The 17300-nt window shown below is 46.7% G+C and overlaps 2 protein-coding genes across 2 annotated transcripts; one reads left to right on the top strand and one right to left on the bottom strand.

Moving 5' to 3' along the window:
- Nucleotides 1–2012: 2012 nt before the first annotated feature.
- Nucleotides 2013–9164, top strand: LOC307208755 (uncharacterized protein). Its single transcript, XM_079963693.1, has 2 exons — nt 2013–2134; nt 5159–9164. The coding sequence occupies exons 1-2, from the start codon at nt 2071–2073 to the stop codon at nt 6436–6438; spliced, it is 1344 nt and encodes a 447-aa protein (XP_079819819.1). The 5' UTR covers nt 2013–2070; the 3' UTR covers nt 6439–9164.
- Nucleotides 9165–13730: 4566 nt separating this feature from the next.
- On the bottom strand, nt 13731–16663 carry LOC307208756 (uncharacterized protein). The gene is made up of 2 exons (XM_079963694.1): nt 16485–16663; nt 13731–15162 (listed from the first exon to the last, which is right to left on the bottom strand). The coding sequence occupies exons 1-2, from the start codon at nt 16630–16632 to the stop codon at nt 14039–14041; spliced, it is 1272 nt and encodes a 423-aa protein (XP_079819820.1). The 5' UTR covers nt 16633–16663; the 3' UTR covers nt 13731–14038.
- Nucleotides 16664–17300: the final 637 nt, after the last annotated feature.

Here is a 17300-nt window from a genome sequence, read left to right as displayed (position 1 = left end):
CCGAGGTACCACTGTATAAACTTTGTATACATGCTGAAAATTATATTATAATAAGCCTCGTGATGTAATATGATAATGTTTACCGATGTAACATAAGAACGTTAATAAATAATTAAAACTCGAAAAGAAAAATCAAGAGCAGGTGATGGCAGGTACTCCCAAGGCCCAGCTAAGGAACCTCTCCTGGCTCTCTAGCCAGTAAGTAACAGTCTGCATCTTCTCATCAGTGGGAATGGCATGCAGAGAGAGAATTTTATCATTAGAGCTGCCTTTTAGTCCAGAAGGGACGCGGGTGGCACTGTGGGTTAAACCACAGAGCCTAGGACTTGCCAATCAGAAGGTTGGTGGTTCGAATCCCCTCAACAGGGTGAGCTCCCGTTGCTCGGTCCCTGCTCCTGCCAACCTTGCAGTTCGAAAGCACCCCAAACAGTGCAAGTAGATAAATAGGTACCGCTCCGGCGGGAAGGTAAACGGTGTTTCCATGCGCTGCTCTCGTTCACCAGAAGCGGCTCAGTCATGCTGGCCACATGACCCGGAAGCTGTACACCGACTCCCTCGGCCAATAAAGCGAGATGAGCGCCGCAACCCCAGAGTCGTCCACGACTGGACCTAATGGTCAGGGGTCCCTTTACCTTTTATCCAGAACCCCTAATGCAGCTTCTTAGTGCAGTTTATGAGCAGTGCTGGGAGCAGCTGGATCCTAGCTACAAGTCCTGGACTCAGAATCACTGTCAAGGCTCATGGCATGCCTAATGGGGGACAGAAATTCTGGAGAAACAACTACATTGTTGTCTTCTGTTGGAAAAGGAAGATTCTCTTTTCCAAATTCACACATGTTCAGGTTCATAATTTGCATCGCTTAATCCAGATGAGTTTCTTTTTTTTGGGGGGGGGGGGGAAAGCATTCTGCCTAGCACGATTTTTACCCTACCTGTGCCTCCATTTCTCAATCCCTCTTAATATACAGATTAAGAAGATCCCTGGATATTTTGTTTTTTTTTTATGTATAAATTTTTATTAAGAGTTTTGATAATACAATAAAGAAAAAAAGACAGAATAAACAGAAAACATCGAAAGAATAAAACAAACATAAGATTTTACATCTTGTAATAACCATCTTTTCTTCATTTTTCCCTTTTGGACTTCCTCACGTCTCTCGCTCCTACATTCCAAGTTAATAAAACTTTAGCCAGCAACTTATCACCTTATTTTCATTCTTATTGTACACAATTCCAATATTTTATCCCTAACTTTGAATATTTTTATCAAAATCCTGAATACCTAATTTTAACATGATATTCATTCAAAATTTATCTTTCTCATGAAATTCACTCATTCTCATAATCTTTTCCGCTAACTTTATGGTGCCCTGTTGTTTTCAAATCTCTCATCCTTCTTAACACTCATATAATTTACAATGTTTTTGAAGATAGTCCTTAAATTTCTTCCAATCCTCCTCCACTGCTTCTTCTCCCAGGTCTCGGATTCTGCCGGTCATTTCTGCTAACTCCATGTAGTCCATCAGTTGCATCTGCCATTCTTCCAACGTGGGCAAATCTTGAGTTTTCCAATGTTTGGCGACAAGTATCCTTGCTGCTGTTGTTGCATACATAAATAATGTTTGGTCCTTCTTTAACACCCTCTGGCCAACAATGCCCAAAAGGAAGGCCTCTGGTTTCTTAGGAAAGGTATACTTAAATACCTTTTTCAGCTCATTATATATCATTTCCCAGAAGGCCTTAACCCTAGGGCAAGTCCACCAGAGGTAAAAGAATGTTCCTTCAGTTTCCTTGCATTTCCAACACTTGTTATCTGGCAGGTGATATATTTTAGCTAGCTTGACTGGGGTCATGTACCACCTATATATCATTTTCATAATATTTTCTTTCAAGGCATTACATGCCGTAAACTTCATACCGGTAGTCCATAACTTTTCCCAGTCAGCAAACATAATATTATGCCCAATATCCTGTGCCCATTTTATCATAGCTGATTTAACCGTTTCTATCCCTGGATATTTTGTTCCCAGAAATATCTAGCCTTGGAAAGAAATTCTGCCAGTGGACTTGGATGTCTTCGTTGGAAGGAAAAGAACCACTTTGCCAAGTCTCTGAGGAAGGAGAGAGAATGGCAGGTACAGATTTTTTTAACCCATAATGGGAAAGGTTATACCGTATTTTTCGCCCTATAGGACGCACCATCCCATAAGGCGCACCTAGTTTTTTGGGGGGGAAATAAAGGGAAAAAAATTATTCCCCCCCCCCCCAGGCGCGGGGCTGGGGCGGGGGAGGTCCGCCCGAGCTTACCCCGACCCCAGCCCCCAAACAGGCAGCTCTCTGCAAGCTGTGGGAGCCCAGCGCTGGCTCCCGCTGCTTGCTGAGAGGTCCACGAAGCCTGGAGAGCGAGAGGGGTCGGTGTGCACCGACCCCTCTCGCTCTCCAGGCTTCACCGGAAGCCTGCATTCACCCCATAGGACGCACACACATTTCCCCTTCATTTTTGGAGGGGGAAAAGTGCGTCCTATAGGGCGAAAAATACGGTAGTTGGAATATAACACAAACTTGCAAACCTGGGTTGCCTTGACCTTGGGCCAACCCTGCCTTGGTGGCATAGCTGTCAACGTTTTCCTTTTTTAAAGGGCAATTCCCTTATTCCGAATAGGATTCCACACAAGAAAAGTTGACAGCTATGCTTGGTGGTGGTGGTGGAGAACCCAGAGATCAGTGTTAGAACTGTTAGCGTTTTTGCAGATTAGGTGGGCTGCAGTACGCGTGCTGGGGAGATCACACCAAGTAACTTTTGCTTGGTTTAATAACAAAAACAAAAACTCATTTTACACTAAATTACATTATATCAATAAGTGTAACCCATCCACCAGGGTACTGAGAGAGCTTCATGCTGCTCTTAATATACTGTACCCAAGAGCATAAGTAACATAACTTAACAGCACCTGCTATACTGCTTCACAGCTGTAAAACAAGGTCATGTTATTTGCTCCCGCCCTTAAAGATATACAGTGGTACCTCGGGTTAAGTACCGTATTTTTCGCTCTATAACACGCACCAGACCATAACACGCACATAGTTTTTAGAGGAGGAAAACAAGAAAAAACATATTCTAAACGAAACAGTGGATGTATGATTTTTGTGGTTCATGCTGTGGCCACAGACATGTGATCTGACAGTGAGTTTGGAGTAGCTCAATGCAAAAATCCTGAGGATCCATGTGGATCCATGCTTTGTAACCACGTTTTTGCACCACTGCGGCCCCAGGCAACAGTGGGTGCGTGATTTTTTGGGTGCAAGATGTAGCCATGGACATGCTATGTGATCAGATGGTGAATTTGGGGTGATCCAGTGCAAAAATCCTGAGGATCCATGTGGATCCGTGCTTTGTAACCACGTTTTAAGTGGGGAGGGAAGGAAAAGCACTCAAGGGACAAGGAGCACGCGTGGGGTGGGTGGAGGATGCTGCTAATAATGCAGGAGAGAGGTTTAAGGGGAGAAGAAGCACGCGTGGGGGGTGTGGAGAAGGATGCTGCTAATAATGAAGAAGGCGGGTATAAGGGGAGAAGGCTCCTCTCCTCTCCCGCTTTGCTCCTTCAAAGAAGCAGGCTCTCTGTCCCTCTCTCCTCCCCACTCAGCGGCTCTTCTCCCGCTTTGCTGTTTCAAAGCGAGCCACGGAGGAGGGAAGGAAGGGGAACCATGGATCCTCTGCTCACGACTGCAGCAGATCCCCCTGCCACCCATAGGCATTCGCTCCATAACACGCACAGACATTTCCCCTTACTTTCTAGGAGGAAAAAAGTGAGTGTCATGGTGCAAAAAATACGGTCCTTAATTCTTTCGGGAGGTCCATTCTTAACCCCTGAAACTGTTCTTAACCTGAAGCACCACTTTAGCTAATGGGGCCTCCTTCTGCCGCCATGCTGCCGGAGCACAATTTCTGTTCTCATCCTGAAGCAAAGTTCTCAACCCGAGGTACTATTTCTGGGTTAGCGGAGTCTGTAATCTGAAGCATATGTAACCTGAAGGGTATGTAACCCGAGGTACCACTGTACACATCTTGTGAAACAAGAATGAAACCTAAAATTTAAAGAAACCATTCAACAGGAACACAGTCTTTGAATGTAGAAATCCGAAGGTTCAGTCCTGTCCTTGCAATCAACAGAGTCCCCCAATCTGAAACCCTCCAGAGCAGTGGTTTTCAGTCAGTGTGCTGTGGCACCCTGGGGTGCCTTGAAGGGTGCTCAGGGGCTCCCCAGGTAACATTGGCCCCTGTCCCTCTTTCCTTCCCTGCCTCCTCAGATGCCCTCTTGCGTCTCTGCGTCCCAAAGGCTTGCACAGCTGTTTGTGGCAGCAGCAGCCCTGGCTACAAGCTCCGCAGGTGAATGGTTCTCTGGGGCTGGCCAGGGGGTGCTTCCCTGTGGGGAAGTGTGAGGGGGCAGTGCAAGGATGTGGGGCAGCTCAGAGACCTGGCCAGGCAACAGCAGCTACCCATTGGTCTCCCAAGGAGAGGAGGCTGAGGGAACACTCCACAAGGGGAGGGTGTTCAAAAAAGGGTGAGGGGCTGCCAGCTCTGCAGGCAAGGGGTGACATAACTGGGCTCCTGAGCCCCACAGGGGTGCTGCAGAATTATTGCGGTTGGTTGAGGGAGACATGGGCCCAAAAAAGGATGAAAACCTCTGCTGCAGAGGGATCTGAAGGCAAAGGAACAGACACATCTGTGCCTGTGGGATATTGGCCAGGATGGAGTTTATATTGTCCTCCTGGAGGGCAGCATATTCAGAAGGTAAGCCCAGCTTTTGGTGTCTGCAAGTAACATAAAAAATTCACCCCTATACAGTGGTACCTTGGGTTACATACGCTTCAGGTTACATATGCTTCAGGTTACAGACACTGCTAACCCAGAATTAGTACCTCAGGTTAAGAACTTTGCTTCAGGATGAGAACAGAAATCGTACTCCAGCGGCCCGGCAGCAGCAGGAGGCCCCATTAGCTAAAGTGGTGCTTCAGGTTAAGAACAGTTTCAGGTTAAGAACGGACCTCCGGAACGAATTAAGTACTTAACCTGAGGTACCACTTTACACAGAGTTTGAAATCATTTGTTTTCTGCTGAAAATTCAAAGACGTTTTCTTTTTCTCAAACTTCCCCCCAGATGATGGTCAGAATAATGGGAATTCTATGCTATCGTCAGAAACTCCTGCAGCTGAAGAAGGAAAAGAGATGGTTGCAGATGAAAGTGAACTTAAGAAGCACGGAGAAGAGAAATCCTCACCTTCTCTGGAGGTTAATGCCCATGAACCCCAAATCCTGCAGGAAGATGGACAAGGAAACAGCCAGAAAATTTGTCCCGTGTGTGGGAAGATATTTCGATACGAGTCAAAGTTAAATAGGCATTGCAGAAGCCACACTGGGGAGAAGCCGTTTAAGTGCACTGAGTGTGGAAAGAGCTTGAGCTCAAGCTGCAGCCTTCTTAAACATCTAAGAAGCCACACCGGGCTGAAACCATTTAAATGCATGGAGTGCGGAAAGAGTTTCCATGAGAGCAGTACCCTCCTTACGCATACGAGAACACACACTGGGGAGAAACCATTTAAATGCACGGAATGTGGGAAAACCTTCAGTAGGAACACACAACTTACTTTGCATCAGAGAACACACACAAGGGAGAAGCCATTTAAGTGCTTTGAGTGTGGACGGACCTTCAATCAGCTCATTAATCTGACTTCACATAGCATTATCCACACAGAGGAGAAGCTATTTAAATGCATGGAATGTGGGAAGTGCTTTGGCGACAGCAGTGGCCTTACTCAACATCAGAGAACCCACACAGGGGAGAAACCATTTAAATGTACAGAGTGTGGAAAGGGTTTCAAGCAGCCCAACCACCTTACTATACATTACAGAACGCACACCGGGGAGAAGCCATTCAAATGCATGGAATGCGGGAAGAGATTCAGCCAGCTGGTTAACCTGACTTCACATCAGAGAATACACACCGGGGAGAAACCCTTTAAATGCATGGAATGCGGGAAGAGCTTCACTGATAGTAGCGGCCTTGCTCAACATCAGAGAACTCACACAGGGGAGAAACCGTTTAAATGCACGGAGTGCGGAAAGAGCTTCCAGCAGCCCAGCCGCCTTACTCTACATTATAGAATCCACACCGGGGAGAAGCCTTTTAAATGCCTGGACTGTGGGAAGAGCTTCAGGCAGCTCATTAACCTTGCTTCGCATCGCCGGACCCACACAGGGGAGAAACCCTTTGAGTGCAGGGAATGTGGGAAGAGGTTTTGTAACAGCAGCAACCTCATTTCTCATAGCAGAACACACACTGGGGAGAAACCGTTTAAATGTGCAGAATGTGGGAGGAGCTTCGCAAAGAAGAAAAGCCTTACTTTACACCACAAAAAACACACAGAAGGAACCATTTAGATGTGCTGGATGTGGGAAAAAGCTTCTGTAAGCTCAGCTTACTTTCCATCACGGGACACAACTTTCTGGGGGGGGAAAGCTTTTACGTGCAGAGAATGTGGAAGGTTTAATGTGAGCAGTAGCGCCTTCCTTTAAATCGAAGAAGATACACACACAGAGGATAATGAGCACATAAAGAAGTGTCTTGGTGGATCAGGCCCATAGTCTATTTAGTCCAGCGTCTGATTTTCACAACCAGTAAACACATTTGAATGTAGAGTGAAGAAAGAGTTTAGTGTTAGCAGTTTCCTTCCTTTACATCAAAGAATGCCCAGTGTGGAGTTTTCTTGAGGGTACAGTACTCCTCTTTCTCTTCCTCAAAGGATCCACAAAGAGAAGGAAACCTATAAGTGTATGAAATGGGGAAAGCGCTTCAGGGACAGGAGTTACCTTCCACGAAAGAATGCACCCAGCAGGAACCCCAACAAATTAATTGAACCTCAAAAGAGCATCAGTGACACAGCACTCTTGTTTCACATGGAAGAAGCTACCCCAGGAACGCCGTAAGAATGAAAGGAAGTTAGAAAGAGGTCATTCGACACCTGAAAATCTAAGCATATTGATTAAGGAGCACGCTTTCATTTCGTACAATCAATTAGATGCCGGACTAGTGGTTCTGTAAACAGTAACGTTTGAGAGAAATGAACTGCACTGTAATACATGCAAAAGTATTATGAACTGTAGAAAATAGAATGTTTGACCATTTCGTTACTAGCGTTCCTATGCCAATTATAGGTGTAGTGGAATAGCGAACCGTGATCACAAGTGATTGCAAAAGAACTGCTTGACAAATTCTTATCAGGATCAGCCTGCAACTTAAGGAGAAGGTGGTAGGCCCTCGCTGTTCCCTGGAGAGAACCCAACAGGACTGACTAATCTTTCTTCTGCACTAGAGAGGCACTTCTCTGGAGTCAACAGGCCAGGAATTTGGACCCTAGGATAGGCAGGGTGGCCATAGAGAGGAATGACTTCTGGGGTGGCAGGAGAAATAGTATGTGGGAAAATCAGCTGTAGTAGTAGTAGTAATAATAATAATAATAATTTTTTTTATTTATATCCTGCCCTTCCTAGTTCAGAAACCGGGCTCAGGGCAGCTAATAACAAATTTAAAACACTTTCAACACTTAATTATAAAAGCAGTATAAAATACAGTATAAAAACATGAATAACAATAAAATTCAAAAATCAATTAGATAATCCCCAGGGCTAGCTGGCTGAATTGGTCCTATTTGGGCCAGTGAGGAGGCCAGGGGAGAATTAGCTGTGGGGTCTCAGCACAGGTGATCTTCATAAAAGGGGAAGGGAAGGGAAATAAAAGATCAGGCTGAGTTCAAATTAAAGGCCAGGCAGAATACAGGCCCGACAAGGAGGTTAAATCCTGAAGGGTCCTGGTCTCATGGGACAGAGCATTCCACCAGGTCAGAGCCATCACTGAAAAGGCCCTAGCCTTGGTGGACGATAGTCTGACTTCCTTAGGGCCCTGGACCTCTAAATTATGTTTATTCATGAACCTTAGGGTCCTCTGCGGGGCATACCAGGAGAGGCAGTCCCATAGTAATGAAGTGAGCAGACATTGTAGAATTTCTTGCAAGGGTCCTCAGCTTATTTTAGAAGGGATGGTCAGGGATCTGGAAGCTGAGCCTTGTGAGGAATGGTTGAAGGAGCTAGGTATGTTTAGCCTGGAAAAGAGACTGAGAGGAGGCATGATAGCCATCTTCAAATATCTGAAGGGCTGTCACATGGGAGATGGAGCAAACTTGTTTTCTCCTGCTCTGGAAGGTAGGACTCGAACCCATGTCTTCCAGTTACAAGAAAGGAGATTCCGACTAAACATATGGAAAAACTTTCTGACAGTAAGCTCTTCAACAGTGGAACAGTCTCCCTCGGGAGGTTGTGGAGGTTTTTAAGCAGAGGCTGGATAACCATCTGTCTGGTGCTTTATCCAAAATTCCGGCATTGCAGGGGGTTAAGATGCTATGATTCTATGAAAACATTGGGGAGAGGAAGGTTAACTAGGGTTCGGGAGTGATGAGTTTGTAAATGAAGAACAAGCACAGGGATGAAAGCTTTCTCAGGCTTCTCAAGGAAGCTGACATTTCCCTGTAGCCAGCAAACCTTGGCAAAGCATACAATAAAACGTAGCAGAACTTCTGGGGCAGGAAATTAAGATTTAGTTGGGATGGGGATATACCTCTCCTTTGCAAGATGTGAATTGTTGCAGGAAGGAAGGAGGGAGGGAGGGAAGGAAGGTAAAGTAAGTAAGTATTGGAGAGAGTAGAAACTAACTTTCAGGAAGTGATGGGAAGGATGGCAGAGGTGAAGAGGCAAAGTTCGGGACCACGTGAGTTTTTTTGAGAATGTAAATAAGAAAAATAGCTTCCTGCTATCCTGTGTGTAAAACCCCCAGAAGCCTGTTCCCTTCTAATACTTTGCAGTCAGGGGAAAATGGAAATGTAGGAAGCTTTACCTAAAGGGCCGGGGAAATTTAGAAGGGCCAATGTAGGATTTAGCAGTGGATAAGACTTTTTTTTCTTTTAAGTTGCTTGATGTAGCATGTATGTATAACAGCCTATTTACCTAATACTTGAATATAGTTTCATTTTCTCACATAATCTTAGCATCCTAATAGTTTCTATGTATAATCTTGATACTTTGTGGGTTAAACTTACGTCTTTCATAAACTGAAATGCGTTCATTGGTCTTTTGTTGACGTGTTTTAAATAAAGCAGATTTCAGATACCGCAGAAAAAGAATACTGTTTTTAAGGATGCTGTACAGAACACAGCCGGTGTTCCAGGAGGTCCTAATCTGTCACTCCATATTGGCTTTGATTATAGTACTTTGATTATTAGATACTCCATATCATTTGTGCAAATGGCTGCCCACAAAGTGGAACACATTTGGTTAAGACGCAAAAAGGGTTTCCCAAGTCCTAATTGTGCCAAGAAAGCCTTGAGGATTCCCCATTCCACCCTGTCAGATGCCATAAAAGTGTCCAGGAACATTAGAGCCACTGGGAGCTTATGCACATTAATTGTGGGTATGGTATTTAGTTGGCATCCATCTATTTTGGGAGGTGTGCACCTTTGGGGGTGAAATCGGCTGTTGGAAGGTTAGAAAACCTACAGTGGCTGCAGAGATCGATAGGGGAGAGATCTATTCCATTGCAGCTTGGGCAAATAAACGTGTTCATTTGCGCTGTTGCAGATGAACCATGGCGTCTCTTCTCTCTGCACTAAGTCATTCCTCCTGTGGTCACTGCAGTGGATGCCCAGCCCAACCTGGCTGTCCCCAGGCACTGCGGTTGTCTGAAAGGGATTCTCACATGGAGGGATTGGTGTTGCAGGTCTGCATGTGGCGCTTGCAGACATCTTTGTAACGTAGAGTTGGTCTGCCCATGGGTCTGGTGCCTGAAGCCAGCTCTCCTTGGGATCCTGCCATTACAGTCCTGCTTGGACTACTGCAATGCGATCTACGTGGGGTTACCTTTGAAGGTGACCTGGAAACTACAACTAATCCAGAATGCGGCAGCTAGACTGGTGACTGGGAGCGGCCGCTGAGACCATAGAACACCAGTCCGGAAAGACCTACGTTGGCTCCCAGTACGCTTCCGAGCACAAATCAAAGTGTTGGTGCTGACCTTTAAGGCCCTAAACGGCCTCGGCCCAGTATACCTGAAGGAGCATCTCCACCCCCATCACTCAGCCCGGACACTGAGGTCCAGCGCCGAGAGCGTTCTTGCAGTTCCCTCACTGCGAGAAGCCAAGCTACAGGGAACCAGGCAGAGGGCCTTCTCGGTAGTGGCGCCCGCCCTGTGGAACGCCCTCCCATCAGATGTCAAAGAGATAAACAACTACCTGGCATTTAGAAGACATCTGAAGGCAGCCCTGTTCAGGGAAGTTTTTAATGTGTGACATTTTAATGTATTTTTAATCTTTGTTGGAAGCCGCCCAGAGTGGCTGGGGAAGCCCAGCCAGCTGGGCGGGGTACAAATAAATTATTATTATTATTATTATTATTATTATTATTATTATTATTATTACTGATGGCAAGATTTTTACATCCTGGTTAGTTGGGCAGTATGAGCTTACCAGCTGAAGGCCCCTTCCCCAGCCGCTCTGGGCGGCTCCCAACAGAATATTATTATTAATAAAGTGATAAAACATCATACGTTAAAAACTTCCCCAAACAGCCTTCAGATGGCTTCTAAAAATCAGATAGTTGTTTATTTCCTTGACATCTGGTGGGAGGGCGTTCCACAGGGCGGGCGCCACTACCGAGAAGGCCCTTTGCCTTGTTCCCTGTAACCTCGCTTCTCGCAGGGAGGGAACCACCAGATGGCCCTCAGAGCTGGACCTCAGTGCCTGGGCTGAACGATGGAGGTGGAGGCGCTCCTTCAGGTATACTGTGCCAAGGCCCTTTGGGGTTTAAAGGTTAGCACCAACACTTTGAAATGTGCTTGGTAACGTACCGGGAGCCAATGTACGTCTTTCAGGACCAGTGTTATATGGTCTCGGCGGCTGCTCCTCACTCACAAGTCGAGCTGCCACATTAGCACGCTCCAATATGCTGTTATGTGATCAGGTGAGCCACATTGCTGGTTCAGTTTTAAATGCTTTATTAAACATGTAACTGGTTGGAGCTGGATCTTGGGGCCTCGGGAGCACTTAGACCAAGCTTCCTCAACCTCGGCCCTCCAGATGTTTTGAGACTACAGTTCCCGTCATCCCTGACCACTGGTCCTGCTAGGTAGGGTTCATGGAAGTTGTAGGCCAAAAACATCTGGAGGGCCGAGGTTGAGGAAGTTTGACTTAGATGAAGTGGCTCAATCACTGTAGCAGAGCTAGAGGAGGAGCTCCACTATAGCCTGCTGGGAGACAACAGAGGCATAGCAAAGTACCGTATTTTTGGCTCTATAAGACGCACCAGACCATAAGACGCACCTAGTTTTTGGAGGAGGAAAACAAGAAAAAAAATATTCTGAATCTCAGAAGCCAGAACAGCAAGAGGGATCGCTGCGCAGTGAAAGCAGCAATCCCTCTTGCTGTTCTGGCTTCTGGGATAGCTTCGCAGCCTGCATTCACTCCATAAGACGCACACACATTTCCCCTTACTTTTTAGGAGGGAAAAAGTGAGTCTTATAGAGCAAAAAAATAGGGTAGTTAATATATGCTGTAAGCTACCTAGAGTGGCTGGGGAAACCCAGCCAGATGGGTGGGGTATTAATAATAATAATAATAATAATAATAATAATAATAATAATAGCAATTGCACATAGCAGGGCGTGCCAGAGACTAAACCTTTGAATTCGCTGCAAGCGAGGAACTCTGTGTAGTTGTGTAGGCTACTCAAACTAAGAATTTTGTGGAAACCCCAAGCATACTATTGCAGACGGTGATGGTTTCTGCTCCTGAGACTGCAAACATAAAGAGTACTTATTGCTGGGTTGAGCTGCAGAGATCCGTGAGTGTAATTTCTTTCACACAAGCACTTGTACATACGTAGAGAAATTGTGAGCATTCTCTTTTCTTTCTTTCTTTTATTAATATTTTATTGAAAAGGTTTCGGAATAAAGTGATGCAAAGAAAAAGAGAAGAGAAAAAGGCACAAAAATGGGTAGGAACCTCCCGCCCAAATATACAATATACAAAAAGCGCCCTAACCCACACATTCTTTTATAAATTTGATATCACTATCCTAATACATATGTAAATATTAATAGTCAATTACATTTTGTAAAGGTAAAGGTAAAGGTACCCCTGCCCATACGGGCCAGTCTTGACAGACTCTGGGGTTGTGCGCCCATCTCACTCAAGAGGCCAGGGGCCAGCGCTGTCCGGAGACACTTCCGGGTCACGTGGCCAGCGTGACATCACTGCTCTGGCCAGAGCCAGAGCCGCACACGGAAACGCCGTTTACCTTCCCGCTAGTAAGCGGTCCCTATTTATCTACTTGCACCCGGAGGTGCTTTCGAACTGCTAGGTTGGCAGGCGCTGGGACCGAGCAGCGGGAGCGCACCCCGCCGCAGGGATTCGAACCGCCGACCTTTCGATCGGCAAGTCCTAGGCGCTGAGGCTTTAACCCACAGCGCCACCTGCGTCCCATTACATTTTGTATAAACCTCCAAATACTGTTGTTATTTATCCAAATAAAGTCTACGTCCAAGATCTAGGGCAGAGCTTTCCTAACTTTTCACGTTGGCGACAAACTTTTTGGACATGCATCAGTTCGCAACACAGTGATTCAGTTTTGCAAGCAAACCCCTTTAGTTTGGAAAGTTCTGATCTAGGGTTTCTATCTCCTTTGTAGGTCAAGCATCCTGAAGCAAACTTTGCATAAAGGGAACCCCCAAAACAGCCTAGTTTCCACCTCTTTCTCAGTCTCCTGCAAAAGTACTTCTACACAACCCACAGGCACCCCCATTGCCTTGTCACATTGCAGGGGAGTCCAAAATTTGATGCCCCTCCCACTTGCACAGCCTTCCGAAAGCTGGGGAAGTGAAGTGTTGGGATTTGGGAAGGAGGTGAGAGGCTCTGGCAGGGTGTGGTGTAGTGGTTAAGAGCGGTGGACTCGTAATCTGGTGAACCGGGTTCACTTCCCCACTCCTCCACATGCAGCTGCTGGGTGACCTTGGGCTAATCATACTTCTCTGAAGTCTCTCAGCCCCACTCACCTCATAGAGTGTTTGTTGTGGGGTAGGAAGGGAAAGGAGAATGTTAGCTGCTTTGAGACTCCTTCGGATAGTGATAAAGCGGGATACCAAATCCTAACTCTTCTTCCCTAAGCTGAGGAAATGCTTACTAGAGTTTGGGAAGGAGGTGGTGTGAGGGGCTGGGTTGAGAAGGAGTAGTGGCGACCCCATCCTGACCCTTTCAGGGAGGAGGAAGACAGTACAGATTTACAACGGGTTTGAGGTTACAACGGCTTAGAGGCAGATGAGGGGGAAAGTTGGGGAATGATGGGAGAGGCAGAGCAGCAGCAGGCTGATCAGTTGCCACTAGAAAACATTCTAGACCCACCATCTCCCAGAACCCGGCAAGCCTTAAAAGTAGGAGAGCAAAGAGCTCAAAGACAGAGGGCACGTGGCACCCGTAGAGGAGGTGATGATGATGAGTGAGAAAGTGGGAGAGACTGGGGGTGGAGATTCACTCGGGACAACGGCCATTATCCAAGAGGCTGGGTTCTGTGGCCTCTCTCTGTAAGCTTGGGGAGGGGAGGGGAAAGGACTGTAAGAAACTTTTCTTTGTCTGACAGGTGGGAAGACTTTAGGACCCTCTGAGAGCCTTCATGCCTCCTCCTCAAAGCCCAGCGCCTTGTTTACCTGGGGCAAAAAAAAAAAAGCCTCAGGGAATGAGACTGATGCTGTCACAAAAGTTCTTTCCACGCTGATGCATTTAAAGGGTTCCTCTCCAGTGTGTGTTATTGTAGGCATAGTCTACTCCTGTAAATAAACCTTCTCCCACGTTCCCCGTTTCCAAATGGTTTCTGCACAGTGTGTTCTCTAATGTAATGTAAGGTAAGCTGAGTGAGCTTACAGTAGTTTTTCACACATTCCATGCAGCTAAATGGTTCCTCCTGTGTGTGTCTGGTGATGCAAAGCAAGGCTTCCATTCTTCCTGAAGCGCTTCCCACATTTCGTACACTCAAATGGTTTCTCCCGTGTGTGTGTTGTCTGATGTAGAGTAAGGTGACCGGGCTGCCTGAAGCTCTTCCCACATTCCGGGCATTTAAATGGCTTCTCCCCGGTGTGGGTTCTGTAATGTAGAGTAAGGCGACTGGGACGTTGGAAGCCTTTCCCGCACTCCGTACATTTAAAGGGCTTCTCCCCTGTGTGAGTTCTCTGATGTTGAGCGAGGCCGCTACTATCAGTGAAGCTCTTCCCACATTCCATGCACTGAAAGGGTTTATCCCCTGTGTGTATTCTCTGATGTGAAGTCAGGTTAATGAGCTGGCTGAATCTCTTCCCGCATTCCATGCATTTCAATGGCTTCTCCCCGGTGTGTGTTCTGTAATGTATAGTAAGGTGGCTGGGCTGCTTGAAGCCCTTTCCGCACTCTGTACATTTAAATGGTTTTTCTCCTGTGTGGGTTCTCTGATGTTGAGTAAGGCCACTACTAACAGTATAGCTCTTCCCACATTCCATGCATTTAAAAGGTTTCTCCCCCGTGTGAGTTCTCTGATGGGAAGTAAGGTGAGTGTTCCTACTGAAGGTTTTCCCACATTCTGTGCATTTAAATGGTTTCTCCCCAGTGTGTGTTCTCGTATGTGTAAGGAGGGTACTGCTCTCATGGAAACTCTTTCCGCACTCCATGCATTTAAACGGTTTCACCCCTGTGTGGGTTCTTAGATGTGTAAGAAGGCTCCAACTTGAGCTCAAGCTCTTTCCACACTCAGTGCACTTAAATGGCTTCTCCCCTGTGTGGCTTCTGCAATGCCTTTTAAAGTTTGATTCATATCTAAATATCTTCCCACACACCGGACATATTTTCTGGCTGTTTCCTTGTCCATCTTCCTGCAGGATTTGGGGTTCATGGGCATTAACCTCCAGAGATGGTGAGGATTTCTCTTCTTCGTGCTTTTTAAGTTCACTTTCATTTGCAACCATCTCTTTTCCTTCTTCAGCTGCAGGAGTTTCTGATGATAGCATAGATGTCTCCCTAGAATTCCCATTGTTCCGCCCATCATCTGGGGTGAATTTTGAGAAAAAGAAAACTTTTTTGAATTTCCAGCAGAAAACAAAGGATTTCAAACTTTGTGTATATGGGTGCATTATTTAATGTTATTTGCAGACACCAAAAGCTGGGTTTACCTTCTGAATATGCTGCCCTCCAGGAGGACAATATGAATTCTATCCTGGTCAATGTCCCACTTTACATCAGCTGTCTGTTCCCTTGCCTTCAGATCCTTCTGCAGCAGAGGTTTTCAACCTTTTTTGGGCCCAGAATTCTCCCAACCAAATGCAATAATTCTGCAGCACCCCTGTGGGGCTCAGGAGCCCAGTTATGCCACCCCTTGCCTGCAGAGCTGGCAGCCCCTCACCCTTTTTTGAACACCCTCCTCTGCTCTCCCTTCTCCTTGGGAGACCTCTGGGCAGCTGCTGTTGCCCGGCCAGGTCTCTGAGCTGCCCCACTTCCTCGCACTGCCTCCTCACACTGCCCCACAGGGGCCTGGGAAGCACCCCCTGGCCAGCCCCAGAGGACCATTCACCTGCGGAGCTTGTAGCCAGGGCTACTGCCACAAACAGCTGTGCAGGCCTTTGGGAGGGAGGGAAGGAAGGAAGGAAGAAAGGAAGGAAAGAAAGAAAAAGAATGAGGTGGGTGTTGCCCAAGGCACCCCAGGGTGCCAGGGCACACTGGTTGAAAACCACTGCTCTGCCTTGGCAGACCAAGGAGAAGAGTTGGTGGAAGAAGAGTGGAAGAAATTTAAAGTTTATCTTCAGAAATATTGTAAAATTAAGGAATGTTAGAAAGATGTTGGGGAAAAAATTATGTGGTTTTAGCAGAAAGGATATAAGGGTTTAAGTAAAAATGAATTGGTGAAAGAGAGAAGGTAAAATTATAATATGTTAAGATAAATTATTAGGATAAAAACAAAGTTGGAAGGATTTGCTGGAATATTTAACTGAATTAGAATACAAAAATGGGAGGCGTGAGGAAGTCAAGGAAACAAGTGAATGTAAGTAAGTGAGTTAAAGGATTGATTTGTTTCTTATTTCTTTTTTTTCTTTTCTGTTTTTTGATGATGTATTGTTTTCTATTGTATTGTTTTCTTTTCTTTTTTTGAAACTTTAATAAATATTATTTTTTTAAAAAAGGAAAACCACTGCTCTGCACAAAGACAGGACTGAACCTTAGAATTTCTACATCCAAAGACTGTGTTCTAACACTGATCTCTGGGTTTTCCCTAAAGGGAGGGAGTGGCTCAAGATTAACGCTACCCAGGTTTGCTACTTTGTGCTCTTCCCTTTTCTGTATAGCCTTTTCCCTTGACGGTTCAAAAATCTGTACCTGCCAATCTCTCTCCTTCCCCAGAGGCCGCGAGAATTGGTTCTTCTCTTTCCAGTGAAGACATCAAATCTGCTTTGAGAATGTCTTTCCAAGGCGAGTCTTTTTCTGAGAACAAAATATCCAGGGATTCAAGGTAAACCCTTTGCATTGCTCTTTGAAACCACCCTGGAAGCCAAGACCTCAGCGCGGCGGTCCCCCCCCCCCCATTTAAACCCATCAGGCTTTCTGATGACCTCGGACATTCAAAGCTCCGGGGGCGCAAAAGTCTCGTGCAACCAGCGGCGTAGCGTGGGGTGTCAGCACCCGGGGCAAGGCAAGTAATTTGCGCCCCCCAACCCAGGGCAAGGCAAGTAATTTGCGCCCCTAACCCGGGGCAAGGCAAGTAATTTGCGCCCCTAACCCGGGGCAAGGCAAGTAATTTGCGCCCCTAACCCCTACCCTGCCACCGCTGCCAGCTTCTTCTTGCTGCTGCCTGGGCTGGGGTATTTACGGTAAGGTAGCCACGGCGGCGGCGGCGGGTCCGTGTCAGGTGATCTGAGGCGAGTTGCTGCTGGCGCTGCCGCCCAAACGACGCCGCTTGCCCGGAGGAGGAGGAGGGCAGAGAGGCGAGGAAAATGCAACATGGCCCAGCAGCTGTGCGGAGGGGCTGTGAGGAGGGGCTGCCTGGTGCGCCCTCCGCGGCCCGGACCACGGCGAGTGCTGAGAGCCGCTGCCTGCCGGACGCCTTCAGCCCGGACGCGCGCACAGCTCGCCGGTTCCGCGAGACATGGGGCTCTGCTACAGCCTGCGCCCGAGACTCTTCGGCGACTCCGGAGG

Source organism: Podarcis cretensis, assembly GCF_951804945.1.
Source record: "Podarcis cretensis genome assembly, chromosome: 2".
Lineage (NCBI taxonomy): Eukaryota > Metazoa > Chordata > Lepidosauria > Squamata > Lacertidae > Podarcis > Podarcis cretensis.
This window is presented reverse-complemented; position numbering and strand designations above follow the sequence as displayed.